This window comes from Pongo abelii, chromosome 9, assembly GCF_028885655.2.
Source record: "Pongo abelii isolate AG06213 chromosome 9, NHGRI_mPonAbe1-v2.0_pri, whole genome shotgun sequence".
NCBI lineage: Eukaryota > Metazoa > Chordata > Mammalia > Primates > Hominidae > Pongo > Pongo abelii.
Window position 1 is genome coordinate 73,813,970 of NC_071994.2, and position 27,926 is coordinate 73,841,895.

At 39.5% G+C, this 27,926-nt stretch overlaps 1 protein-coding gene and 1 non-coding gene across 18 annotated transcripts in view; both read left to right on the forward strand.

Annotated features, from left to right (window-relative positions):
* NUP98 (nucleoporin 98 and 96 precursor) overlaps positions 1-27,926 on the forward strand; it is a 118,815-nt gene that overhangs the window by 62,531 nt on the left and 28,358 nt on the right. For 14 of the 17 annotated variants that reach the window (XM_054525948.2, XM_054525952.2, XM_054525951.2 and 11 more), the window contains 8 exons: positions 5,622-5,738; positions 7,391-7,689; positions 10,050-10,163; positions 11,328-11,466; positions 16,924-17,101; positions 18,194-18,358; positions 24,506-24,688; positions 25,773-25,929. In XM_054525948.2, the coding sequence (XP_054381923.1) occupies positions 5,622-5,738; positions 7,391-7,689; positions 10,050-10,163; positions 11,328-11,466; positions 16,924-17,101; positions 18,194-18,358; positions 24,506-24,688; positions 25,773-25,929 (1,352 nt within the window). Of the gene's footprint in view, positions 1-5,621; positions 5,739-7,390; positions 7,690-10,049; positions 10,164-11,327; positions 11,467-16,923; positions 17,102-18,193; positions 19,085-24,505; positions 24,689-25,772; positions 25,930-27,926 lie in introns of those variants that run through there. The other 3 variants (XM_063728164.1, XM_063728165.1, XM_024254759.3) reach the window with 1 other exon arrangement.
* Positions 16,063-16,164, forward strand: LOC112135595 (U6 spliceosomal RNA). Its single transcript, XR_002916857.1, has one exon. It is a non-coding gene; the product is annotated as a U6 spliceosomal RNA (small nuclear RNA).

Below are 27,926 nucleotides of genomic sequence, written 5' to 3' on the forward strand. Positions count from 1 at the left end.
TGTTGTTTTTAAAAGTTCAGGTCTCGCTCTGTCACCCAGGCTGGAATGCAGTGGTGCAATTACTGCTCACTGCAGCCTCAACCTCCGCAGCTCAAGTGATAAGTTAAAAACATTACATGCAACTTTCTTTCCCTAAAAATACAGTAATCCGGCCGGGTATGGTGTCTCACACCTGTAATCCCAGCACTTTGGATGGCCGAGGTGGGTGGATCACTGGAGGTCAGGAGTTTGAGATCAGCCTGGCTAACATGGTGAAACCCTGTCTCTACTGAATATACAAAATTAGCTGGGCATGGCTGCGTGCGTCTGTAATCCCAGCTGCTTGGGAGGCTGAAGCAGGAAAATCTCTTGAACTGGAGAGGCAGAGGTTGCAGTGAGCTGGGATCCCACCACTGTACTCCAGCCTGGGTGACAGAGTGAGACTCAGCCTCCAAAAAAAAAAAAAGAAAATATGGTAATCTGCTTCACAAAAGATGGAAAGTCTAATTTTACGTGTTTCTTAGAATATCAGTAAATTATTTTGAAGGCAGGGACTGTGTATTATTTATGTCTGTCCTAGCATTTTATTTATTTATTTTTTTGATACAGTCTTGCTCTGTCACCCAGGCTGGAGTGCAGTGGCACGATCTCGGCTCACTGCAACCTCCACCTCCTAGGTTCAAGCGATTCTTCTGCCTCAGCCTCCCAAGTAGCTGGGACTACAGGCGTGTGCCACCACGCCTGGCTAATTTTTGTGTAGAGATGGGGTTTCGCCATGTTGGCCAGGCTGGTCTTGAACTGCTGACCTCAGATAATTTACCCGCCTCAGACTCCCAAAGTGCTGGGATTACTGGTGTGAGCCACTGTGTCCCGCCTTGTCCTAGCATTTTATACACTGTTTTTGCACAGAGTAGGTAAAAAGGTTTACAGTAGTCCAGTCGTCAGGTCAATAGCTCGAGATCAGTTTCACCAGGGCTTAGGATTTTCAAATATACAAGTAGAAAGGATTAGAGTGGGAGGACATATATTTTGCTGTTAATACCATCTGACCTCCTTGGCTTCAGTTCTGTGGTGTTGCTGTCAAATGTCATCCTTTTTTTTTTTTTTGAGACAAGAGTCTCATGCCATTGCCCAGGCTGGAGTGCAGTGGTGCAATCATACGTCACTGCACCTTCGACCCCTAGGCTCAGGTGATTCTCCCACCTCAGCTCTCAAGTAGCTGAGACCACAGGCCCACACCACCATGCCCAGTTAATTTTTTTTTTTTTGTAGATACAGGGTCTTTCTGTGTTGCCCACGGTGGTCTCGAACTCCTGGGCTCAAGCCTCAGCCTCCCAAAGTGTTAGGATTACAGGCATGAGCTACCACACCCAGCTACCTATCAACAGTCTTAATGTAACAGAAGCATTTTACACAGTTGATCTTGTCCCTCCTCCTTGATTCACTTTCATAATTGTCTTCCAGGACCCCACAATTTCCTAGTTTTCTTCCTGCGTCACTGGTTGCTGCTTCTCAGTCCCCTTTACTGGTTCCTCTTCATTCCACCGTCTGTAAATTAGAATGCCCTTGGCTCAGTTGTTGATCACATTTTATCTATGCTTATTTCCAAAGTGCTTCAATTTATTCTCATGGCTTTAAATATCATCTGTAGTCTACTGATTCCCAAATTTTTATTTCCAGCCCAGACCTCTCTACCAAACTCAAGATTCTTGTATCTTACCCTACTCTACATCTTCACTTTGATGTCTAAAAGACATTTATTTAAAATTAACATGTCCATGTTTTCTTTCTCAAACCTGTTCTACCCAAAACCTGTCTCAGATGATTGCATTTCTATCATTCTAGTTGCTCAGGTCAGAAATTTTGGAATCTTCCTTGACTTTGTCACACATTCCTCATCTAAGTTATCAGCAAATCCTCTTGGTTCTACCCTGTAAATTACTTAGAATCTGTGTAGTTCTCACCACATTCATTTCTATTACCCTAGTGCAAGCCACCACTATCTCTTGCCTGAATTACCACAATATACTCTTCTGTTCTTATTGTTTTTATTTTTATTTATTTATTTATTTTGAGACAGAGTCTTGCTGTGTCGCCCAGGCTGGAGTGCAATGGCCCGATCTCGGCTCACTGCAAGCTCTGCCTCCAGGGTTCACGCCATTCTCTGCTTCAGACTCTCAAGTAGCTGGAACTACGGGCGCCCACCACCATGCCCAGCTAATTTTTTTGTATTTTTTTTAGTAGAGACGGGGTTTCACTGTGTTAGCCAGGATGGTCTTGATCTCCTGACCTCAAGATCTGCCTGCCTCGGCCCTCCAAAGTGCTGGGATTACAGGCGTGAGCCACCGCGCCCGGCCCCACTCTTCTGTTTTTACTTACTCTTTTGCATCTGATTCTAAACATTGCTACCACAGTGGTCATTTTGAAGCATAAGTCAGATCATTTCCCTTTTCTCCTCAAAACCCTAAGGTGGTTCACATTTTTTTACTCAGAGTAAGGACCAAAGTGCTTACATTGGCATATAAAGTCCTTGAAGGTAGGATTTCCCATTTACTGCTCTGAACACATCTACCATTCTCTCCATTGCTTACTCCACTCTAAACTTACTGCTTCCTTGCTCCTGTTAGGACAGGATAGGCATGCTATTTATTTGGGCCTTTGCCCCAATTGGTCCCTTTGAAACACTTCTCCTCATATATCCATATAGCTAACCCTGACACTCTGTACTCACATGTCATGTCAATGAAGACTACTCTTACGACCCTATTTTTGGTTTATTTTTTTGTTTTTGAGACGGGGTCTTACTCTGTCACCCAGGCTGGAGTGCGGTGGTGCTGTCATAGCTCACTGCACCCTTGGATTCCTGGGCTCGGGATTATTCTGACTTGGCCTCCCGAGTATCTGGGACTACAGGTGCGTGCCACCACACCTGGCTAATTTTTTTTATTTTGTAGAGACAGGATCTTGCTGTGTTACCCAGGCTGGTCTCAAACTCCTAGCTTCAAGTGATCCTCCCACCTCAGTTTCCTAAGTAGCTGGGACTATAAGTGCATGCCATTGTCCCTGGCTGATTTTTAAAAAATTTTTTGTAGAGTCGTGTTCCTGCTTTATAGTAGAGATGGTGTTTCACTGTGTTACTCAGGCTTGTCCTGAACTCCTGGGCTCAAGCAATCCCCTCACCTTGGCCTCCTGAAGCGCTGAAATTACAGCGCAATCCACCATGCCACCTTTATTTGAAACGTTTACTTACTCTCTCTTCCTACCCCCAACCCCAGTTGCTATGTTTCAGTCCAATGCAGTTATTGTTTTCTGTGATGTTCAAATTGTCTCATATTTGGCCAGCAAGGAGCCTTTTCAGATTGGCTCGTAAGTCCTTTCCACATGCCTCAGTAGTGCTTGGTAACTTCCTTGCTTGTAGGATTAACTTTATAAAATTTTGTTCAGGAGTTCTGCCCTCTGTGTTCAATAGTTAAATTCCACACACTGCACGCCACCCTCATCAGGGGTTTTGTTTTTGTTTTTGTTTTTGTTTTTGTTTTTGAGATGAGGTCTTCCTGTGTTGCCCGGGCTGGCCTTAAGTGATCCTGCTCAGCCTCTCAAGTAAGTGGGACTATAGGTGTGTGTGCACAACTGTGTTCAGCTAATGTTTTTTTCTTACAGCATCCCTACCCAGTTTTGGTATAAAGATTATGCTGACCTCATGAACAAACTGGAGAGTAATTTCCTCTTTCTATTCTCTAGAAAAGTTTGTATAAGGTAATAATTTCTAGCTGAGTACAATGGCTCACATCTGTAATATCAGCACTTTGAGAGACCAAAGCAGGAGGATCACTAGAGAGGCCAGTGAGACCAACCTTGGCAACAAAATGAGACCTTGTCTCTAAAAAAAAAAAAAATTTTTTTAAATTAGCCAGACATGATGGCACATGCCGATAGTCCCAGCTATTTGGGAGGCTGAGGTGGGAGCATCACAGGAGCCCAGGAGTTCAAGGTTCAGTGAGCTATGATACCACCACTGCACTCCAGCCTGTCTCAAAAAAAAAAAAAAAAAAAAGAAAAGAAAAGTTGATAATCTAATCTGATGGTAACATCAGATGTTTGGTACTGGTAATGATAGATGGGTCTGAAGTAGTATTTATAAGACTATTTGGGGGAAAAAGTATTTAAGAGTTAGAGGATTATTCAGCTTTTTCTTTTATATTTTCAGTCACTTTTGATAAGTTATATTTTTGTAATATACATTTCAATAACTAAAATTTCAAATTTATTGGCATAAAGTTGTTTAAAAATACCCTTTTTATTTTATTTTTTTATTTTTATTTTTTTTTTTTTGCTGTCAGTGGCGTCTATACGGACACCTACTTTTTCATTCCCAACATTGATTTTTATCATGTCTTCTTTTTTTCTGTTTGACCAGGGATCTCCCAGTATTACTGGTAACTTCAAAGAACTAACTTACAACATTATTGATGTTCTCGCTCCTGTGATTGTTTCCTATTTCATCAGTTTTTAATTTATTATATTTTATTAATATTTAATCATTATCTTGTTCCTTTCTCCTTTCCCCTTTGATTTTCAGCTTTCCTTCTTTCAAATATATGCATTTAAATATGTAAATTTTCCTTTTAGTTCAACTCTGTTTAAGTTTTTGTTATTAATTTCTAGATGAAAAGTAAAAGGCGATAGCAATAGCAAGTCTTAGAAATTTGAGAGTTCCTTTAATGGCCCAATATATTGTTAGTTTATAAATGTTCCAAGTGTACTTGAAAAGAATGTGTACTTTGTAGTGAATGAGTACAGTGCTCTTACATTAGGCTAAGTTAGACCAGCCTGGGCAACCTGGCGAAACTTTGTTTCAACAAAATAGTGGCCAGGCATGGTGGTGGGCGCCTATTGTCCCAACTATTCGGGAAGCTGAGGTGGGAGAATCGCCTGAGTCTGGGAAGTAAGTCAAGGCTGTAGTGAGCCATGATCAGTGATTGTACCACTACACACCAGCCTGGGTGACACAGCGAGACTCTGTCTAAAAAGAAAAAAGAAAAAAGAAGGACACCTGAACTTTTTAGGTATTTGTGATCGATCATTTGCATCATTTGATAACAGGATTTTTTTACTTCAATACTTTCTTGTCATGTTTTTAAAAAATTCTCTCTTTGGGCAAACCAAAGAAAGTAAAAAGAAAAAACTTTTTAGTCAGCAAATGTCTGTTTACCTTTTTCATTCAAGACAGCACTATGAGTTCTATGGTGAGACAGCCATACGTTTGTACTGTCAAAAGAGAGAGAAAGCATTTAGAGAGTATACAGATGATTGAAATACAAACATAGTGTGATGAGTGAACAAAGTGTCTGGATAAGGTGCTCAGAGCTGGGAGGAGGACAGTTTTCAAGGGGATTTTCCACTTTGACTTGAAGGTGTTTAGCTTTATTCTTCCAAACACCATAGTGCAATGTATTTGACGCCTTGTGTTTTGGCTATACAATCCTAGGAAGCGTTTATAAATGAAACTTGTTAGGTTATTCTTAGGTCTACAAGAGTTGAGCAGAAGTGCACCATTGGACTCCAGTTTTTAAGATAATGTCTGAGACATATATGTATGCCTGAGTAATTTTTTTCTTCTTCTTTTGGTTTCTTGTTTATAGGAAGAGCATTAAGAAGTTGGTTTTGAAGAACCTTAATAATAGCAATCTCTTTTCTCCTGTTAATCGTGATTCAGAAAATCTAGCTTCACCATCTGAATATCCAGAAAATGGAGAGAGGTACACTGAATTCTGTTTTGAGTTCTTCTTAGAGAGTCATAGTCTCATTTTTAAGACATTCTTAGGAATTTATGAAAATTTATGAAGTTTGTCGAATATTGCATAGAAGTACTACAGCTTATGAGCACCTAGAAATCAAATCATATTTTTGTCTTGTCTTTTGAATTCATTAAACCTTAAAATTATTAATTATTGGAGTTCTGATTTAGTGCTTCAGATGTATTTTGGTATTTGTGTATCTTGTTTTGGACAGGGTTAGCATGCATTTGACACCCTTCAGCCCTTTAAGGGATATTTTGTCTGTGACGATTTTCTTTTTTTTTTTTTTTTTTGGGGGGGACAGAGTCTCACTCTGTCTCCCAGGCTGGAGTGCAGTGGCATGAGCCAAGATTGCCTCCCATGCTCAAGCGATTCTCCTGCCTCACCCTCCCATGTAGCTGGGAATACAGGCACCCGCCACCATGTCTGATTAATTTTTGTATTTTTAGTAGAGATGGGGTTTCACCTTGTTAGCCAAGGATGGTCTCGGACTCCTGACCTCAAGTGATCTGCCCGCTTTGGCCTCCTAAAATGTTGGTATTACATGTGTGAGCCACCGTGCCCAGCCTTGTACAGTGATTCTTAATAGTTAGGTATATATTCTTTCATTTCAGAAATTTATTTATTTATTTATTTTGAGACGGAGTTTTGCTCTTGTTACCCAGTCTGGAGTGCAGTGGCACGATCTCGGCTCACTGCATCCTCTGATGTGAATTGTTAAAGCAATTCTCCTGCCTCAGCCTCCTGAGTAGCTGGCATGCACCTCCGCGCCCAATAGTTTTTTTTGTATTTTTAGTAGAAACAGAGTTTCGCCATGTTGGTCAGGCTGGTCTTGAACTCCTGACCTCAAGTGATCCACCCGTCTCGGCCTCACAAAGTGCTGGGATTACAAGCGTGATCCACCACACCCAGCCGAAATTTATTTCTTTATAAATATATTTTATAATGTAAAGATTATGCATGAATGCTATATTCTGTAACCTTATTTCCATTTATTTTATTAGAAATGCCTTTCCATTATCTGTATGAATATATTTGTCTTTTCTTTTTTAATGATTGCATAAGTCATTATTGTGAATGTTAAGATAACTTGACCATTTCCTTGTTAGTGGACAATTAGATTATCCGGTATTCCTCTACTCAAAACAGTGCTTCAGTAAAAATCCTTATATACTGGCACATGTTCTCAGGGCCTCCTGAGGGCTGTATCATGAAAAAGGAAAAAAAAAAAAAAAAGAAACCCTTTGTATAGACACCTTTGCACTCCTGTTTTTTTTTCTTTTGGATAAAATTCTAGTGTTTTTTATTATTATTATTTACAAAGCATTTTCTAACATTTTGTTGATTGTAATCTTAAAAATCTAACTTTTTTTCAGTTTTTAATCTTAAAATTAACCCATTATTTGATTCCACATAGGAGAGTATACAATAGAGATGGTAATTATCTGTTTCACAGTACTGCTGTAGTGAGTATTAAGTGAATTTTTAATACATGGAACCATGGAACTATCCAGAACAGTGCCAGGCACTTAGTAAAGGCTCGGTATTAATTAGCTATTATCATTGTTATTACTACTACAAGAGGCTAAGGTATTATTTCTTTTCCTTTTCAGATTTAGTTTCCTAAGCAAACCTGTTGATGAGAATCACCAGCAGGATGGAGATGAAGATTCCCTTGTGTCACGTTTTTATACTAACCCTATTGCCAAACCTATTCCGCAAACCCCAGAAAGTGCTGGAAATAAACACAACAACAGCAGCAGTGTGGATGATACCATTGTTGCATTAAACATGCGTGCTGCTTTGCGAAATGGGCTGGAAGGAAGCAGTGAAGAAACCTCTTTTCATGATGAGTCACTTCAGGATGACCGAGAAGAAATAGAAAATAATTCTTACCATATGCACCCGGCAGGTCAGGTTCAGATTGGTGCATGTTTAATCTCTTACCAGTCATTTGAGATGACTTGTTTGTTGCAGATATTCAACATATGGAAGTCAGCTGTTTGGCATTTTAAGTATTATTTTATGTGATCCCACATAGGAGAGCTTAATATTTAAACAGTTTTATGCTTTAGTTGATTCAGAGTTCGCATACTCTTTGAACCTTAGAGTATTAAAATTGATACATCTTTAATTATCCTGGTGTAGTCTAAAGAACCCAAATTTTATAGCCAAAGAGACTACCCTGATATTTTCCCTGGCTTTGTAAACTCGGATAGATTGCTTATTGTTTTTTGTTTGTTTCTTTGTTTTTTCTTGAGACAGTGTCGCTCTGTCGCCCAGGCTGGAGTGCAGTGTCGCAGTCTTGGCTCACTGCAACCTCAGCCTCCAGGGTTCAGGACCTCTCATCTCAGCCACCCGAGTAGCTGGGACTACAGGCACATGATACCTCACCCTGTTAATTTTTGCATCTTTTGTTTTGCCATGTTTCCTGGGCTGGTCTCAAAATCCTGGGCTCAAGCGATCCTCCTATCTTGGCCTCCCAAAGTGCTAGGATTGCAGGCATGAGCCACCATGCCCAGCCCATTTTGGGTGTTTTGTGGTATTCTTGAAGTGTCTGCAAAATTTATATTAAGTTTTCTTGTTGCCATTATATATCTATTTGGTCACTTAGTATCATAAGGAAAGAACTTTTACTTTGACAGTAAGAATCCCAGGTAGCCTGGGTGTGGTTGCTCAGCACTTTGGCAGGCTTAGGTGGGAGGATCGTTTGAACCCAGAAGTTTGAAATCAGTCTGGGCAACATAGCAAGACCTGATATCCACAATAAACTTAAAAGTAATTAGCCAGGTGTGGTGGCATGTACCTGTAGTCACAGCTACTACAGAAGCTGAGGTGGGAGGATCGCTTGAACCCAAGATTCAAGGTTGCAGTGAGCTATGATTATGCCACTGAACTCCAGCCTGGGTCGACAGAGCAAGATCCTGTCTCCTAAAAAAAAAAAAAAAAAAAAAAAAAGAATTCCAGGTGCTTAATCTGTATTTGTGTATGTATATCTACATGAATTTATTATGCTACTATATATCTTTTTAATAGGAAGTTTTATATTAGTTCTAGTTTTTTCATTTACCTTGTTTGCTGCCACCCAATTTAGAGTTCCCTTCCCAAGAAGCAAGTATACAAGTGGGTGCTGCTGGAGGCTGGAGTTTGGTCTGATGTTGGCCTGAAATACTTTTCTCTCAGAGGGCAAGTTAGCCTTATATCTAACTACAAGTAGGACAAGGAGTGAATAGAGCAAGCAAGCACACCAGTGTTACACTACTTTCCTTGAGTTTTTCAGCGCTCTGCTTTTTTTATTTTGGTATTTTTTTTTCTATTTTAATTTTTTTCTTTCTTTCTTCCTTTCTTCCTTCCTCCCTCCCTCCTTTCCTCCCTCCCTTCCTTCAGAGTTTTGCTCTTTGTTGCCCAGGCTGGAGTGCAGTGGTGTGATCTCAGCTCACTGCATCCTCTGCCTCCCAGGTTCAAGCGATTCTCCTTCCTCAACCTCCCGAGTAGCTGGGATTACAAGCACCCGCCACCATGCCCAGCTAATTTTTGTATTTTTGGTAGATAATGGATTTTCATCATGTTAGCCAGGCTTGTCTTGGACTCTTGGCCTCAAGTGATCTACTCACCCTGGCCTCCCAAAGTCCTTGGATTACAGGTGTGAGCCACCTTGCCTGGCTGGATTTTTCATCTTTCTTTTAGCGTTCTATTTGGGAGTGTAAATTTGAAAGATAAAAGAGGTCTATGGGAAACAGGCAATGAAACAAGAAGAATTGGGTTTGGAGTTTTGTATCTACTTCTATTGTTAAATTACAATATAAAACAACGCAAGTTATTTCCACTGTAGGTTTTGGTATCCTTGTGTGTAAAATAAAATAAAAAGCTGATTAAGCTTTTCTCAGAGTATTTTATGGGATGCCTTTTATAGTCCGGGATGTTAATGGGTATCCTTTGAAAATAAGGTTCTGTGGTTAAATCTGGAAAAACATGAGGTTAAGCAGAGTTTAAAAGGCTATTTACTGTAAGTTTTAGACTCTTTGATGTATCATATGTATGTTCTTCAAACCTATTTGACCATGAAGCTTTTCACACACACACACACACACTCTCTCTCTCTCTCTCTCTCTCACACCCGCACACCCCTTCTCCTAGGAATCATGTTTGGTAGAAAAGTAGTTTGGAAAATTCTTCATTCTGATATATTTTCTCTTTATATGATGATTTAGTTGCTGATTATTTCAGGGTTTTTTTTTCTGTTTTTTTTTTTTTTTTTTTTTTTTGTCACAGGTATTATTCTCACTAAGGTTGGTTACTATACTATTCCATCTATGGATGACCTTGCTAAAATTACCAATGAAAAAGGAGAGTGCATTGTCTCTGACTTCACTATTGGTCGGAAAGGTAAGTGTGAGTTTAGCACTTAGTGATTAAGCCAGAGAGTTGCACCTTATTTTTGTAATTAGGGGAAGCTTTTGATAGCTGAATCTTTATTTTCCTACATTTGGGCCCACCTTGGCCTGAATCTTAGATACTTTGACTGATAAGTAACAAAACAAGAAAGACTGGAACCATGTAAATTTTTTTATTTGTATTTATTTTATTTTTTCTGTTGAGATGGGGTCTTGCTACATTGCCTGGCAGATCTCAACTCCTGGGCTCAAGCATTTCTCCTGCCTCAGCCTCCTGAGAAACACAGAACCATATAATGTTCTTTGGGCTTAGGTATACCTTTTTGGTGCTAGTAACTATTTGGGTCATTTTAATTTTCTGTAATTAAAGAAAATACTGGAATACCAAGAACTACTGAGAAAATTGAATAATAGGCAAGAGATGTGTAACACTTAGCATGAACTTCATGTTATTAAGTTATTACTGAAAATTTTCTTGTGGGAAATGCCACTGTGCTATATTGTATTAAAAAGAGCTCCGGCATTTTGACCCATATGCCAGGCCAAGTGCGAAGGTTTGTTTATATAGCGGCATTATAGATAAATGGGAAGAGATTTAAGAAGGTTGTTTTGAGGCTAATGGAAGTTTTATAAAAATGCAGATGTTAGACCTGTCGCAGTGACTCACACCTGTAATTCTAGTGCTTTGGGAGGCTGAGGTGAGAGGATCACTTGAGCTCAGGAGTTCTAGAACAGCCTGGGCAACATAGTGAGACCTCACCTTTACCAAAAAGTAAAGAAAATTAGCCAGGCCTGGTGATACGTGCTTGTAGTCTCAGCTACTTGGGAGGCTGAGGTGGGAGGATTGTTTCAGTTTAGGAGGTTCAGGCTGCAGTAAGCCAGGACCTTCAGTCTGGTCAACAGAACAAGACCTTGCCCAAAAAAAAAAAAAAAAAGAAAAGAAAAGAAAAGAAAAATGTAGATTTTAAATCAAATAACAGTGTAATTGAAGTTACTCCCTAAGTCCCCATTCTTACCAGTCTAGGAATTGCTGAATGATTTAAAATACTAATACTTAAAACTGCTTTCTCCTTGTGATTGTTTAATCACTATAGTTGTAAAGTAGGTATTTGCCTTCATACAGAATGAATTTTTAACTGTTTGCTCTGATTTATAGGTTATGGTTCAATCTATTTTGAAGGAGATGTGAATTTGACAAATCTAAATTTGGATGATATTGTGCATATCCGAAGGAAAGAAGTAATTGTCTACTTAGATGATAACCAAAAACCACCTGTGGGTGAAGGGCTAAATAGGTAAGAGTTTATGTACATACAGAAAATTATCAGCTAAATCACAATTTTTTTTTTTCTGTAAACATAAATGTGTTTAGATGTATGCTTCTGTAGCTTGCTTTCCTTACTATAGAGTACATTTGTTGTCTCTACTTTGATTTAAAAGTATAAATGGCAAAGAAATGCTATACTGTGATTTTGAACTCCTTTTCCCTGATTTTATTTTTTTTACATTCCTTGGATTCTATTTTATTTCATTTCATTTCATTTTACTATTATTATTATTTTTTTTTTGAGATGGAGTTTTGCTCTTGTTGCCCAGGCTGGAGTGCAGTAGAATGATGTCAGTTCACTGCAACCTCCGACTCCCAGGTTCAAGCGATTCTCCTGCCTCAGCCTCCCAAGTAGCTGGGATTGTAGGTGCCCGCCACCATGCCTGGCTAATTTTTGTATTTTTAGTAGAGACAGGGTTTCACCATGTTGGCCAGGCTGGTCTTGAGTTCCTGACTTCAAGTGATCCTCCCACCTCGGCCTCCCAAAGTGCTGGGATTACAGGTGTGAGCCACGGTGCCCAGCCTCCCTGATTTTATTGGGTCCTACTGCTAATTTCAAAAACTCTTTTTAATAGTATTTTGCTTTATTCCTGTTTCTGCTGTGGCTATACTTAACTCTCTATTTTAGTGTGAGATCCTAGCTTCTAATATCTCTTTAGTCAAGTGAAAGAGCTATAGTTAAAATCATTTATCTTTATAACCTACCAACCCTGAATCAGGAAGAAATAGAAAATCTGAGCAGATCGATCGATCCTTTCCTTTCCCCTTCCCCTTCTTTTCCCTTTCTCTTCTTTCTTTCTTCTTTTGAGACAAAGTTTCACTCTTTTGCCCAAGCTGGAGTGCAGTGGTATAGTCTCAGCTCACTGCAACCTCTGCCCCCTGGGTTCAAGCGATTCTCCTGCCTCAGCCTCCAGAGTAGCTGGGATTATAGGTGCCCGCCACCATGCACAGCTAATTTTTGTATTTTTAGTAGAGACAGGGTTTTGCCATGTTGACCCGGCTGGTCTTGAACTCCTGACCTCAGGTGATCTGCCCACTTCGCCCTCCACAAGTGCTGGGATTACAAGCATGAGCCACCGTGCCTGGCCAATAATTAGTAAAGAGATTGACTCAGTAATCACAAACTTGTCAAAAAAAGAAAAACCTAGAATCAGATGTCCTCATTGGTGAATTCTACTAAGCATTTAAAGAAATAACACCAGTCCTACTCAGACTCTTCCAAAAAATTGAAGAGAAGGGAATACTTCCACACTCATTCTATGAGGCAAGCATTACTTTATTCAGTAACCAAAGACACTGCAAGGAAAGAAAACTACAGACCACTTGATGAGTATATCGATGAAAAAGTCATCCACAGAGCCCTAGGAAGCAGAATTTAACAGCATATTAAAAGGATTACACATCATGGCCAAAAGATTTATTCTGGAATGCATGGATGGCTCAACATACAAAAGTCAGTGAAACATACCAACAAGATAAAGGAATACACCACATCATCATCATAATACAGAAGAAATATTTACCAAAATCCAACACTCTTTCATAATAAAGGCACTCAACAACAACAACAAAAAGGCACTTAACAAAGTAGGGATAGAAGGAAACTACCTCAACATTAATAAAGGCTATGTATGAAAAGCCCACAGCTAATATCATAATGTTGAAATACAGAAGGCTTTTCCTTTGAGACAAGTCAACACAAGGATGCCTGCTTTTGCCGCTTTTCCCAAATATACTACTGCAAGTCCTGGTCAGAGCAATTAGGCAAGAAAAATAAAAGTTAATACGGTTTTGAAAAGAAGTAAAATTATCTCTGTTCTTTGATGACATCTTATGTAGAAATCCTTAAAGATGCCACACATAAAAACTTACTGTTAAAAACAAATTCAACAAAGTTACAGGATACAGAATCAACATGGAAAAATCAGTTGCACTGCTATACACTAACAACAAAAAGAAATTAAGAAAACATTTCATATATATAGTAGCATCAAAAAGAATAAAATACACACAAACTTAACCAAAGAGGTAAATGACTTGTTTATACAAAACTGCAAAACATTGTTGAAAGAAAGTACACCAGACACAAAAATGGAAGACAGACCATACTCATGAGTTAGAAAACTTCATATTGTTCAGCTAGGTGCAGTGGCTCATGCCTGTAATCCCAGCACTTCGGGAGGCCTAGGTGGGCAGATCACTTGAGGTCAAGAGTTGAGACAAGTGAGTCTGGCCAACATGGTGAAACCCCACCTCTACTAAAAATACAAAGATTCGCCAGACGTGGTGGCGCATACCTGTAATCCAGCTACTCAGGAGGCTGAGGCTAGAGAATGGCTTGAACCTGGGAGGTGGAGGTTGCAGATTACACCACTGCATTCCAGCCTGTGTGACAAAGCGAGACCACATGTCAAAGAAAATAACTTAATATTGTTAAAATGTCAATACTGCCCACAGTGAAGCATAAATTTAATGCAGTCCCTATCAAAATCCCAGTGGCATGATTTATAGAAATAGAAAAATCCATATAGAATTTCAGAAATCTCCAAATAGCCAAACACTCTCAAAAAAGAACAATTTGGAGGTCTCACATGTCGGAATTTCAAAACTTATTATAAATCTATAATAATCAAAACAGTATGGTAGTGGCATATAGACATAAATACCAATGGAATGTAATAGAGAGCCCAGAAATAAAACTTCATCTATATAGTCAAATGATTTTCGAGACAGAGTCTTGCTGTGTTGCCCAGGCTTGAGTGCAGTGGTGTGATCATGACTCTCTGCAACCTCTGCCCCCAGGTTCAAGCAATTCTCCTGCCTTAGCCTCCTGAATAGCTGGGACCACAGAGATGCACTACCACGCCCGGCTAATTTTTGTATTTTTTGTAGAGATGAGGTTTTGCCTTGTTGCCTGCCCAGCCGGTCTCAAACTCCTGAGGTGAAGTTTTTGGCCTGCCTTGGCCTCCCAAAGTGTTGGGATTATAGGTGTAAACCACCACGCCCAGCCTTAAATGATTTTCAGTAAGGTATAAAAATTACTTGGGGGCAGGGTGGTGTGGGGCACACATAAAAAAACTTAAAAAAAAGAAGAAATTATTTGATCGGGAAAGGACAGTCTCTTCAACAAAGGATGCTGGCAAACTGGATATCCGCATACAAAAGAGTGAAGTTACACCACTTACAAAGATTAACCCAAAATGGATAAAATACCTAAGCATGAGATCCAAAAATGTACAACTCTTAGAAGAAAACACAGAGGAAAAGCTTCATAACATTGGTTTTGGCAATGATTTCTCAGATATAACATCAAAAAGTATAAGTAACAAAAGCAAAAATAGACAAATGACACTATATCAAACTGAAAACCTTCTGCACAGCAAAAGACAAGTGAAAAGGCAACCTATAAGAATAGGAGAAAATATATGCCAATCATATTTGATAAGGGGTTCATAGCCAGAATATAAAGATTCCTGCAATTCAATAGCAACAACAAAAATAATAACCCATTTAAAAAATGAGCAAAGAAGATGGGTGCAGTGGCTTATGCCTGTAATCCCAGCACTTTGGGAGGCAGAGAAGTGAGGATTGCTTGAGGCCAGGAGTTCAAGAAAATAGGAAGACCCTGTATCTACAAAAAAAAATTTTTAAGTAGTCAGGCATGGTTGTACACACCTGTAGTCCTAGCTGCTCAGGAGGCTGAGGCAGGAGGTTCAGCTGAACTCAGGAGTTTCACCATGTTGGCCAGGCTGGTCTCGAACAGAGGTTACAGTGAGCTGTGATCATACCACTTCTGTCCTGCCTGAGCAGGAGAGGGAGACCCTCTCTCTCAAAACAAAAAAGAAGAAAATATTGGCAAAGGACTTGAATCAACATTTCTCCAAAGATATACAAATGACCAAGGAGTACATGAAAAGATGCCCAACATCACTAATCATTAGAGAAATGCAAATCAAACCACAATGAGATACCATACCCATTAGGATGGTTACTAGAAAAAAAAAAAATGGCCGGGCGCGGTGGCTCACGCCTATAATCCCAACACTTTGGGAGGTCTAGGCGGATGGATAGCTTGAGCCCAGTCTGGCCAACATGGCAAAACCCCGTCTCTACTAAAAGTACAAAAATTAGCCAGGTGTTGTGGCAGGCGCCTGTACTCTCCGCTACTTGGGAGGCTGAGGTACGAGACTCACTTGAACCCGGTAGGCAGAGGTTGCAGTGAGCTAAGAATGTGCCACTGCACTCCAGCATGGGTGACAGAGCGAGACTCAGTCTAATAAGAAGCAAATGCCATGTGTCTGCCGATGTGGAGAAATTGGAACCTTTGTGCACCATTGGTGGGAATGTATAACAGTGCAGCCACTATGGAAGACAGTATGGTGGTTCCCGGAAGAGTTAAAAATAGAATTGCTGTCTGATCCAGCAGCTCCACTTCTGGGTATATATACAAAATTGAAAGCAGGATCTCAAGCATTTGTATACCCATATTCATAGCAACACTATTCACAACAGCCAGTAGGTAAAAGTCACCCAAATGTTCATTGATAAGTGAATGGGTAAACAAAATGTGGTATATACATGCAATAAAACACTATTCAGCCTACAGAGAAGATTAGTATGGCCCCTAACAAGGATAACACACATTCATGAAGCATTCCATATTTTTTATTTTAAAAATTAAAAAATATATGTTAGCCTCAGGAAGAAAATTCTGTTATATGCTACAACATGGATGAACCTTGAGGACATGCTAAGTGAAGTAAGCCAGTCACAAAAAGACAAGTACTATGTTGTGATATATCTGGGATAAGTCAACTTTATAGAAACAAAGTAGAGTGGTATTTGCCAGGGGCTCTGGGAAGCAGGAAATGGAGAGCAGCATCTACCTATTACATCCTAGTAGTCACTGTGTTTAGGTGTAAGGCATACAAAATGAATAGGATACAACACTTGAACTCTGGTATTAATATTAGAAGTGGTACACTACCACTCTTGTAGTCATCTTCACACCGATATTCCTGATACTTCATTTTCCAAGCATTTGTTTTTAGTAAATGGGTAGTAGCTGTTTTTTATTACTATTTAGTACAGTAGCCCTTTAAGACCTGCATAAGACTTGGTTCGTACCACTGGACTGTAACTTAAATAAGTTAGTGATTCCTAGCTTAAGTGTGAAGATTAGATTGGAAATAATTGATGTACCGTGGTAATTTAAATAAATGCAGTCTGACTCTAGAACCAGATACTGAGTTGTCAATGTAGGAGTGACTCCTTGCTCTTAAGCTTATGGGGCAAAACTCAAGTTTATGACACATGCAGAATAATTCCAAGGCAACATAGTTACCGTTATTCACTATTTATGTGTTAGCTGGCTTTCTGGTTTTACATATGAAGCGTTTTTACTTTAATTGGTTATGTTTTACAGGAAGGCTGAAGTTACATTGGATGGAGTTTGGCCAACAGATAAAACATCTCGTTGTTTAATAAAGAGCCCAGATCGCCTTGCTGATATCAACTATGAAGGAAGATTGGAAGCAGTTTCAAGGAAACAGGGAGCTCAATTCAAAGAATACCGGCCTGAAACTGGTTCTTGGGTGTTTAAGGTATAGTCATTTAACCCGGTTCGGACTTTTATAAACTATATTTGGAGTCACAAAACGTTTATGTTGGAAGGGATTCTTTCCTAAATTCTATTGATTGATTGATGGGGGTCTTGCCCTGTTGCTCAGGCTGGAGTACAATGGTGGGATCATAGCTCCCTGCAGCCTCAAACTCCTGGGCTCAAGCAATCCTTCTGCCTCCGCCTCCCAAGTAGCTGGGATTACAGGCATGCACTACCATGCCTGGCTACTTTTTAAAATGTTTGTAAAGATGGGATTTCTCAGTGTTGACCAGGCTGGTCACCATCTCCTGGGGTCAAGCAGTCTTCCCTCCTTTGCCTCCCAAAAGTACTGTGATTACAGGTGTAAGCCACTACACCCAGCCAAATTCTCTTTATTTTTAGAAATTCGGAAAGAGATGTACAGATACATTATGATTCACTCCAAACTACAAACCTAGTTAAAATCCAGCAGTAATGAGTTCTTACAAACTCTAAGGGCTCGTGATTCAAGTCCTCTACCCGACTCCTATGAGGATTTATAAATACATTTCTAAGGTGTAGTTTTTCTAATGTTTGTCATCATTAGGGACTTCAGCAATTCATCAGGCAGTTGTCTATTGGATCAACTCTTCCTATGTAATTGTCATGCTTACTTTTAAAGATTTTTGGAGATGAAGAGGTTGACTCTCCTTTAATAGTTTAATCCAATGATTTCCTCCCATTCTAGGCTGGTTGAATTATTTAACTTGTTAAAGGCCCTTGGGTAGATAGAGGATAACAGGCAATATATGTCTGTGAAAATAAAAACAAGTCTTTGGATTAAGTTTCCTATATTAATGATTACAGTTTAAATGACATTTTAATGTATATTATGTAATCTTTATTAATTTACTAGTATGAGCAACTAGAGCATACATCAAACGTCTTCTAAATCTTAGATAAAAGTGTGATAGGTGATATATTTTGCTTTAAATACTTTGATATTTCTCTCCTTTTCTTTCTTTTTTCTTAAGGTAATGCTGCAAGATTGCAAAGGAAGGTATTGGGAAAGCATAATGTTTAAGTTGTTTTGTGGGGTTCTTCTCTTCCTTAGGTCTCCCATTTTTCTAAGTATGGCCTTCAGGATTCTGATGAAGAGGAGGAGGAGCATCCATCTAAAACTAGTACAAAGAAGTTGAAGACTGCTCCTTTGCCTCCTGCAGGCCAGACTACCCCCTTGCAGATGGCTCTTAATGGCAAACCTGCACCTCCACCTCAGGTAGAGAAAAAAGGACAGTGAATTTGAATGGAATCCGTGATACCGAAGTTGAAAGCAAGTCATTCAGCTAATACAAAGCTGTTTTATGACCCTTGGAACTTTGAAGAGTACAAACATTGGCAATCACGTTGAAACAAGTACAAGGGAGGGTGTGAGGTCATGCAGGCATCTGTCTTTTTACTGGAGAGATTTAAAGAATTCTCTTGCTGTTTGGATTATTCCTCTACAGATTGTCATTTTTAAACCCTTTGTTCTCTCTCATTTGGACTTGCTGAATTCTCCGCTCAGTGATTAACTTAAGATTTGCTCATGTGGGTTCATGCACAGTGAATTCTGCCTTTATTGACTACCTGATGTGCAGTTTAATCTTTTTCTTTACCTCCATGGTTTTTTAAAAGTTAAATTAGCTTTCTGAAAGGGTTTTTAATCTCCATTTTTTTAAAATTGTTTGCTTATACTTCGGGTAACCTTGATATTTGTATTTTAATAGTACATAATCTTTATGAAAAATAGTTTTGGAATGTAAATGAATTATTTGGCTTGGGGAGATCAGGGCCTACATTGTTTATCGCAATTACTTGTATCATTGATATGGGATTTCTTTGTAAAGCATCCTCTACCTCTCAGCTGCTGAAAGCTAGACTTTTGGTATTTTCCATGCTATAATTCTTATGGCTGCTGAAATGTGTGGTTTTTATAATTTATTAAATAATCTCTTAGGAGGCATTTCTGGAGAATGTGTGTATATACATGTTTGCGCGTACAGGGTGAGGGGAGGGTATGATAAATGTGGGAAAATGGAAATATATTGACTTTTATGTTTATAATCTTTGTAGCATTTAGAATGCCCCTAAGAAATCTCCATTGACAAATGAAATGCTATAAATAGACTTGATTTTCCAGTTATCCATATTCATTTTGTCTGTCATATGCTTTGTATCATCTCCTTCTTTCCTAATTTTTTATAATCTTATATATATTTATTATATATATATATATTTCTGAGGGAAAGAGTCAGATGGCCTTATTTTCTGTAATAAAAGTAATATGTAAGATCTTAAAGATAACCTCTTTCCAGTTGGCCCAGCTGAAAAAGAAAAGCTTCATTTATGGACAGACAGGAAAATGTTTGTAATGTTGACAATCAGTAGTTTCTAGGTTCTTTAATTGCCGGAAGAGAAGTAGTAGAAAAATAACTATAAACTCCTATATTGACACTTGTGTATGTGAGAGCTCTTTGAAAAATTGAGCACCCAAAAATTTCAGATCAAGGTTCTAGCAAAAAGAGGTAGTAAGGATTTAAAATGGGCAAGTAGCTTTTTTTTTTCCTTTTTTTTTTCCTCAAGAAAGGGTTGTCGCCCAGGCTGTAGTGCATTGGTGCAGTCTCGGCTCTCTGTGGCCTCTGCCTCCCAGGTTCAAGCAGCCTCATTCCTCAGCCTCCCAAGCAGCTGGGACTACAGGGGCGTACTGCCACGCTCATCTAATTTTTTGTATTTTTATTAGAGAGGGGATTTTGCCATGTTGGCGTCAACTCATGTTGTCTTGAACTCCTGGCCTCAAGTGGTCCTCCCACCTTGGCCTCCCAAAGTGCTAGGACTACAGGCGTGAGTTACCACGGCTAGCCTAAAATGGGCAGGTAGCTTTGTCTGAGGAAGTGGAAATGGTCTTTGACCTTTTGGTTGGGGAGAGCAGAAATGAGAGAAATGGATAGAGGTATTTAGATGTCCAGACTTTAGGTTTTGTTTACTTGCATTATTTTCGAAGGCCTTGAGCTTGGTATGTTGGAGCAGAAATGTAGGACTCTAGAGAATTCTTTCATATTTATTGCTTACTGACCCAAGTGAGGCTGATGGGAAATGCCAGTGGTTTGTTATTAGCACCAAAGACTCTACATTTTACTTGGCATGGGGAAACTAATTGTGCCGTTTCAGTAAAATGGAAACAGCAGTCTTCTCATCTCTGTGTCAAGATGACGGCGTACCGTCACCTCACCCCTTAAAGAGGCTGATTGCACAACTTCAGCTTCTTTTTTTCTTGCGGGAGAGAGGCCTGTTTCTTTAGGTATTTAGGAAGATGTGTATTTTTCTTTAATGGTCACATTTGTTCCATTACCTTTTATATAATATTGTCAGTCCCCTGTTTCCAGTTGGTTCTTAAGCCTCGCTTTTGCTCTTAAAAAAAAGCAAGTAAGTCTAAGCAACCAGAAAACATAAAGGTAACTAAATTTTCATGTGATCTTCTCTCCTGTACCTTTTAGGTTAGAGAAAATGTTGGTTGGCAGATAAACCTTAGTCACACAGATGAATTAAGGTAGTTGCAGAGTATTTTGTTCTGTGGTTAGAACATTAGTTTCAAAATCCTGGTCTGGGGTCCAATTTCCAGCTGGCTGCATCAGTGCCCTGGTAAGCTTGACTTAGATTCCACAGATTTGGCATGGGGCTCAAGCATATTTATATTTTAATGCTTCTCCCCAGGTGGTTGAAATGTGCAATCAGGTTTCAAAACTATGTTGAAAGACCTCAGGCCTTTGGCACTCAGGTAGAGATACGTGTAGGTTTTTACCTCAGCCTTATAACTGAAGTGTAACTTGTGTTCAGTAACATCAAGGCAGGCTAATTGGCTTGCTCAGGAATTTAGCGTTGTTCACTAAGTGAATCCATTCAAATAAGTTAATGACTTTTTTTTTTTTTTCTGAGGCAAAGTTTTCCTATGTTCCTCAGGCTGGTTGAACTCTTGGGTTCAAGCAGTCCTTCCCACCTCAACCTCCCAAGTAGCTGGGACTGCAGGTGCATGCTGTCATGCCAGCTAATTTATTTATTTATCGTTTTAGAGACAGGATCTTGCTATGTTGCCCAGGCTGGTCTCGGATTCTTGGCCAAATGAGTATCCTGCCTTGGCCTCCCAGTGTGCTGGGATTATAGGCCGGGAGCCACAGCGCCCTGCCTAAATTAAGTTTTAAACTTTTTTAAAGGAAAAAAGTGATTATTTTTTGTGGAGATGGGGTCTCAGTATGTTGCCCATGCTGGTCTCGAACTTCTAGGCTCAAGTGATCTGCCTCAGCCTCCCAAAGTGCTGGAATTACAGGTATAAGCCACCACATCCAGCCGAAAACATTCTTTACAGTTAGAAAACTAGTTCTTTTTGAGACAGGCAACGATAGTAGTTATATTGGATCAAACTGTTTGCCTGAGAGGACAGTATGAATTATTTAAATATCTATTTGACCTTGGACTTGTCATTCACTCTGTTGAATGAGGGTGTCTTGATATATCTTACTTTTCCTACTGAATTAAGCAATGCTATATATCTTTAGGTATTGGCAGCCTTGTTTCAATGAAGAACAGTCTTTTGAGATATCTCAAGTCATTGAAGGTTTTAGTTGTGAAACCTTACCCTCCATATATTTAGACAATCATTTTACAGATATAATCTGTGTAGTTAGTATTTGTAATGGGCCATGCCATTATTTGGAAATAAATATGATGCTGCCTTCAAGAGATTATTACACTGTAGGAAAGGGAGAGTTAAAATGGTGTCCTCCTTGGCTGCTTCTCCCTATACATGCCTTTCTTTTCCATAGACCTCCCAGTAGGCTTTCTCTTCCCTTTCCTCAGTTACTTATGAGCCATCTTTTTTTTTTTTTTTTTTTTTTTTTTTTTAAGTACACTTTTCCTTTCAGGACTGGCCTAAAAAGGGTACCTGATCTGCCAAGATATCCAGGAAAATAAGTACACAGACAGCTTTGGGGAGTATGTTGAAATTACTTAGATATACTTCAACAAAATTTACATATAGGGCATTCTAGGCACTTAACCATAGTTTCATAGTAATTCCCTTCCCCCTTGTCTACTTATTAGGTGATATCTTGTAGGTTTGAAGTCTGTTTGTGTGAATAGAATAAATAAAACCTTGATTCTTAGCATTCTTCGTAAACATACGACGAGTCCCTTAGGTCTCTAATCTGGTTATTTAATGAAATCCTCTCATTTTATCTGAAACAGTGTTCAAGGTAAGCATCTCTTGCTATTAGCAGTATTCCTTTGTTGAGTAGTATAGTAAATTGGAACCACTCTTCCCCTCCCCATTTTTTCTTTCCTCCCACTCACTCTCCTTCTTATCTTTTTATAGTTTACTGCTTTCTCTACCAGGTGCCAAGCACTGCATTAGGTAATAGAAATAACTAAATAAGTGTTGAACTTACTGATGTGCTAGACACAGAAAACAGTAAGCCATAAACCATTTTATCAAGCCTTCACGATCTGTTGAGCCAAATGTGTGTATACTTATGAAGTAGAAGTTTTCCCACAGTTCTTAAAATTTATTTATTGATTTATTTATATATTTTGAGACAGAGTCTCACCTTGTTGCCCAGGCTGGAGTGCAGTGGCGTGATCTCAGCTCACTGCAACCTCCACCTACTGGGTTCAAGCAATTTTCCTGCCTCAGCCTCTTGAGTAGCGGGGATTACAGGCATGTGCCACCACACCCAGCTAATTTTTGTATTTTTAGTAGAGACAGGGTTTCACCATGGGGTTTCACCATGTTGGCCAGGCTTGTGTGGAACTCCTGACTTCAGTTGATCCGCCCACTTCGGCCTCCCAAAGTGCTAGGACTACAGGCGTGAGCCACCGCACCCAGCCTATTTAATTTATTTTTCTTTTTGAGATGAGTTTAACTCTCATCCAGGCTGGAGTGCAGTGGCACAGTCTCGGCTCACTGCAGCCTCCACCTCTCAGGTTCAAGCAATTTTCCTGCCTCAGCCTCCTAAGTAACTGGGAGTACAGGCACACGCCACCACACCTGGCTAATTTTTGTATTTTTAGTAGAGACAGGGTTTCTTCATGTTGGCCAGGCTGGTCTCGAACTCCTGAACTCAGGTGATCCACTCACCTCAGTCTCCCAAAGTGCTGGGATTACAGGTGTGAGCCACAGTGACCAGCCACTGTTCTTAAAATTTAAGTGAGAGCCCTGGGTATCATCACCAGGGCTTTTTCCTCCTTCAGGATTTTTTTTTTTTTTTTTTTTTTTGAGACAGAGTCTCATTCTGTTGCCCAGGCTGGAGTGCAGTGACCCAATCTTGGCTCACTACAACCTCCACTGCCTCCCGAGTAGCTGGGATTATAGGCACGTGCCTGTAATCCCAGGCACATGCCACTACATCAGCTAATTTTTATATTTTTAGTAGAGACGGTTTCACCACCATGTTGGCCAGACTAGTCTTGAACTCCTGACCTCAAGTGATCTGCCCACCTTGGCCTCCCAGAGTGCTGGGATTACAAGCTTGAGCCATCAAACCCGGCCTAGAATTTTTTTTGGTTTGAAAATATTTCAAATATTGGCTTAGTCATTTGCTAACATTTTAGGATATAGATAATTGAATTTGTACTGTACCAATTAATTTACAGTGTGTTTCAGCTTTGAGTGTTTACCCTTTTAAATCATAGACTGTTAGGCATAGTTGTCTTTAAAACTGCTTAATAAATGTAAATATAACTCTTGACATTTTTAAACATAAAGGGATTCTTCCCAGATTAAAATTGTTCCTAATATTATTACTTTGTTTTTTGGAAGAGTAGACAGTGCTCATATCTTATGTGGTACTGCACAAGTAGAGCCCAGCTAACCTTAGGATTCAGTAACCCAAAAGTTAAATTCCAGACCCAAGATTGTGTTGACTAGAAATTTATTTCTTAATGTTTTTAAGAAAAAGCAAAGTTACTGGAGACTTTGATATTTGTACCTTTTGTTCTTTTTTTCCAATGGCTTCTGGCTACAAGGCAGTGTTAGGAAAAGGTGACCCTGTGTAAATCAGAAAATTGTAGTTGCTAGCTAGATCAAGTAAAGCATAATCTTTGTCTCTGAAGAGCACCATTTGTTTCACTATGGGTGCTGGTTTAGGTCCCAGACACCAGGTCATAATATTAGAATGGGGTGACTACATGAATCCTTATTTGGATCAAAGTACTGGGTTATCTTGGGGTAATTGATTTTAAATCACTCTAGCAAATCTGCTACCTTACCTCACCATAGAATGGGCTGAATCTAATAATTGCTATATCATATTCTGAATAAAGTAAATCTGATTTAGAGTGTGTTTCTGTTTGGTGTAATTTAATGCTGCTTTCCTGATCTTTCTGCTGTCTACAGAGCCAGAGCCCAGAGGTGGAGCAGTTAGGGAGGGTTGTGGAACTGGACAGTGACATGGTAGATATCACCCAGGAGCCAGTTTTGGATACCATGTTAGAAGAGAGCATGCCTGAGGATCAGGAACCTGTGTCTGCCTCAACACATATTGCATCTTCACTGGGAATTAATCCACATGTCTTACAGGTGAAGTTCTAACCCACCTTTTTTACGACAGAAAGCCAAACTAATATTTTATCTCCATTGCATAGGATCAGGTCTCTTCCTTGGTTATTAAGATCATTGAGTGCTCACTGTAATGGGAAAGAAAAATACAAGAATATGGCCAATGTCTGGGCCTCATTCTCTTATTCAAGGAGATAAGGCTATATTGAGAACTAGTAGATAGGGTTTCTGGTTTTTACTGCATTAGAATCCAGAGTCCTAGTTCCAATCTCAATTTTGTTGTGTTTCGTTTTTGAGACAGAGTGTCTTTGCTCTGTCGCCCAGGCTGGAGTGGAGTGGTGTGATCTCGGTTCACTGCAACCTCCACCTCCTGGGTTCAAGTGATTCCCCTGCCCCAACCTCCTGAGTAGGTGAGATTACAGGCGTGTACCACCACCACACCTGGCTACTTTTTTTTTTTTTTTTTTTTTTTTTTTTTTTTTTTGTATTTTTAGTAGAGACAGGGGTTTCACCATGTTGGTCAGTCTGGTCTCGAACTCCTGACCTCAGGTGATCTGCCCGCGTTGGCCTTCCAGATTGCTAGGATTATAGGCATGAGCCACTGAGCCCGGCCCCAATCCCAATTTTGTAACTTTATTACTTTGTGCAAGTCATATAACAGCTGTCAGTACTGATTTTTCTCTATAAAATATTACTTTGTAAGACTCTGTATGTGCTCCACAAAATTTAAAAATTTTAGTACCTGGTAGCACAGGTTTCTTTAAGCTATGTCTTTACTTCCCTTTATCCCAATGCCTTTTGGCATGTTATGTGTTTCACCTTTGACTTATGTTTGACTTTAAAATTATTGTATCAGCAAACATAGCAACTGCTGTGTGCCAGGCTCTGGTGAGTCGCTATAGATAGAAAGAAGAGAAGTATTATATGAATTCTGCCTTTAAAGCACACACAGTGTAATGGGGTCCATCCATCACACAAATATACTAGCTCTGTACACAGCCTTGAGGAGGAACAATATTTTTGGTTGTTGTAAACTGCATTTTTTTTTTGGTATGGCGTTTTGATTCTGGGAAGCACATTCATTCTATAGATATTGCCTTTTTAGATCATGAAAGCATCATTGCTTACTGATGAAGAAGATGTAGATATGGCACTGGATCAATGCTTCAGTCGCCTGCCTTCCAAAGCCGATACTTCTCAAGAAATCTGTTCTCCCAGACTCCCCATTTCAGCATCCCACTCGTCGAAAACTCGTTCACTAGGTACAGTATAAAAGATGCTATTTTACAAGAAAGCTGTACAGTCATCAAGTCCTGCTTTTTACTTTTCTTCTTCTAACCCAAGTGGACTTCTCTAGCAAGTATCTGCCAAACAACTATACCTATGACATAAGGGTGCTAAGAGAAATTGTACTCATAAGTATTCATTAAGAGTAGCCAGGTTTTTTGTTTTTAGAGACAGGGTCTCTCTCTGTTGCACAGACTGGAGTGTAGTTATGTAGTCGCACTTACTACAGCCTTGAACTCTTGGGCTCAAGCAGTCCTCCTGTCTCAGCCTCCTGAGTAGCTAGGACTACAGGCATATACCACTACTCAACTAATTATTTTTTTAAATGTTTATAGAGATGGATCTTGCTATCTTGCCCAGGCTGGTCTTAAACTTCTGGCCTCAACTGATCATCCTGCCTCAGCCTCCCAAAGTGCTGAGATTACAGGTATGCGTCATTGCACCTGGCAGGAGTGGCCGGTTTTTAAGCACTAGAATTACCTCTGTTTGTGCAGATGCAGAAGTGTATGGAGAAAAAAAGCATTTGTGCTTTGTTTAGGTTCATGTTTTTGTTTGCTTATGAATGTGGATTAGATAGTAAGCTCTGACTTCCCAATTTTTATAACATTACTTAGTTCAGCAAGTTGTCCCGTACTGTACTCGTTTTGTGCAGTCCTTACAGCACTGTCTTATTGTCTTCTAGGGACAAGTATTGCTTCTCGTAATGCACAGAGCACATCAGATTTCTACTTTTCACTAAACCTTTTAAAATTCCCAGGGAAGTGATTACATATTTGATTTTAAAGTTTTCTCTTTTCTAGTGGGCTTGTAACTATGTGGGATTGGAAATAAAGTTTTAATATCAGCAAAGAACTTAAGCAGATGTAGTTTCAACATATTTTGAAAGCCAGAGGAACTGGCAGAGAGACATTTGTTTATATTGCTTTAAAAACTAAATATTTTTCAATTCTTTTGAGTTCCCTTATTATCAACTTTGCTCTTTAAAAATATTTTTAACTTCCCTTTGGTATAGAGGAAAGAAAGAAAATATATTAACCAATAAAGTATCAGTTAAACATTCTTAATAACCTTTTCCATAATGGATACTACATGAAAATCTGGTACTTCAATAACTCTTAACTCCATGCTTGAGACAAAAGCCATGTAAAATTGGGAAACAGGCACTGGTAATAAGAACTGTCCTTCAGCCGGGCACAGTGGCTCATGCCTATAATCATAGCACTTTAGGAGGCTGAGGAAGGAGGATGGCTTGAGGCTAGGATTTGGAGAGCAGCCTGGGCAACATAGCAAGACTCCATCCCTATAATAGCTAGCTAGCTAGATAAAAATTTAAATGTTAAAAAAAATTTCTTTTAAAGAACTGTCCTTCAGAAGGTCACATGTTCAATTGTAAGATATCTAGTGTGTTTTTATTTCATTGACTGTAGCATTGTTTAGAGTAGAATAGGAATTTGAGTTTTGATCTTACTTTTATATGTCCTAAGAAATCGTTACCTTTAGGATTCTGATAAGGGCATGAGGAGTGGTGCCAGACTTACCTTGGCTTATCTCCTAGTCCTGTCACTTTGTAGATTTGGACAAGTCACTTATCTGAGCTCAGTTTTCTCATATATACAATAGGAATGATAATAATGCTAATCATTTGAAAGTTTTTGAGGCCAAGCGCAGTGGCTCATGCCTGTGATCCCAGCACTCTAGGAGGCTGATGCAGGTGGATCACGAGGTCAGGATTCAAGACCAGCCTGGCCAACATGGTGAAACTCCGTCTCTACTAAAAATACAGAAAAATTAGCCAGGCATGGTGGCAGGCGCCTGTAATCCCAGCTACTCGGGAGGCTGAGGCAGAGAATTGCTTGAACCCAGGAGGCAGAGGTTGCAGTGAGCCAAGATCATGCCACTGCACTCTTGCCTGGGCTACAGGGCAAGACTCTGTCTCAAAAAAAAAAAAAAAAAAAAAGTTTTTGAAGAGTGA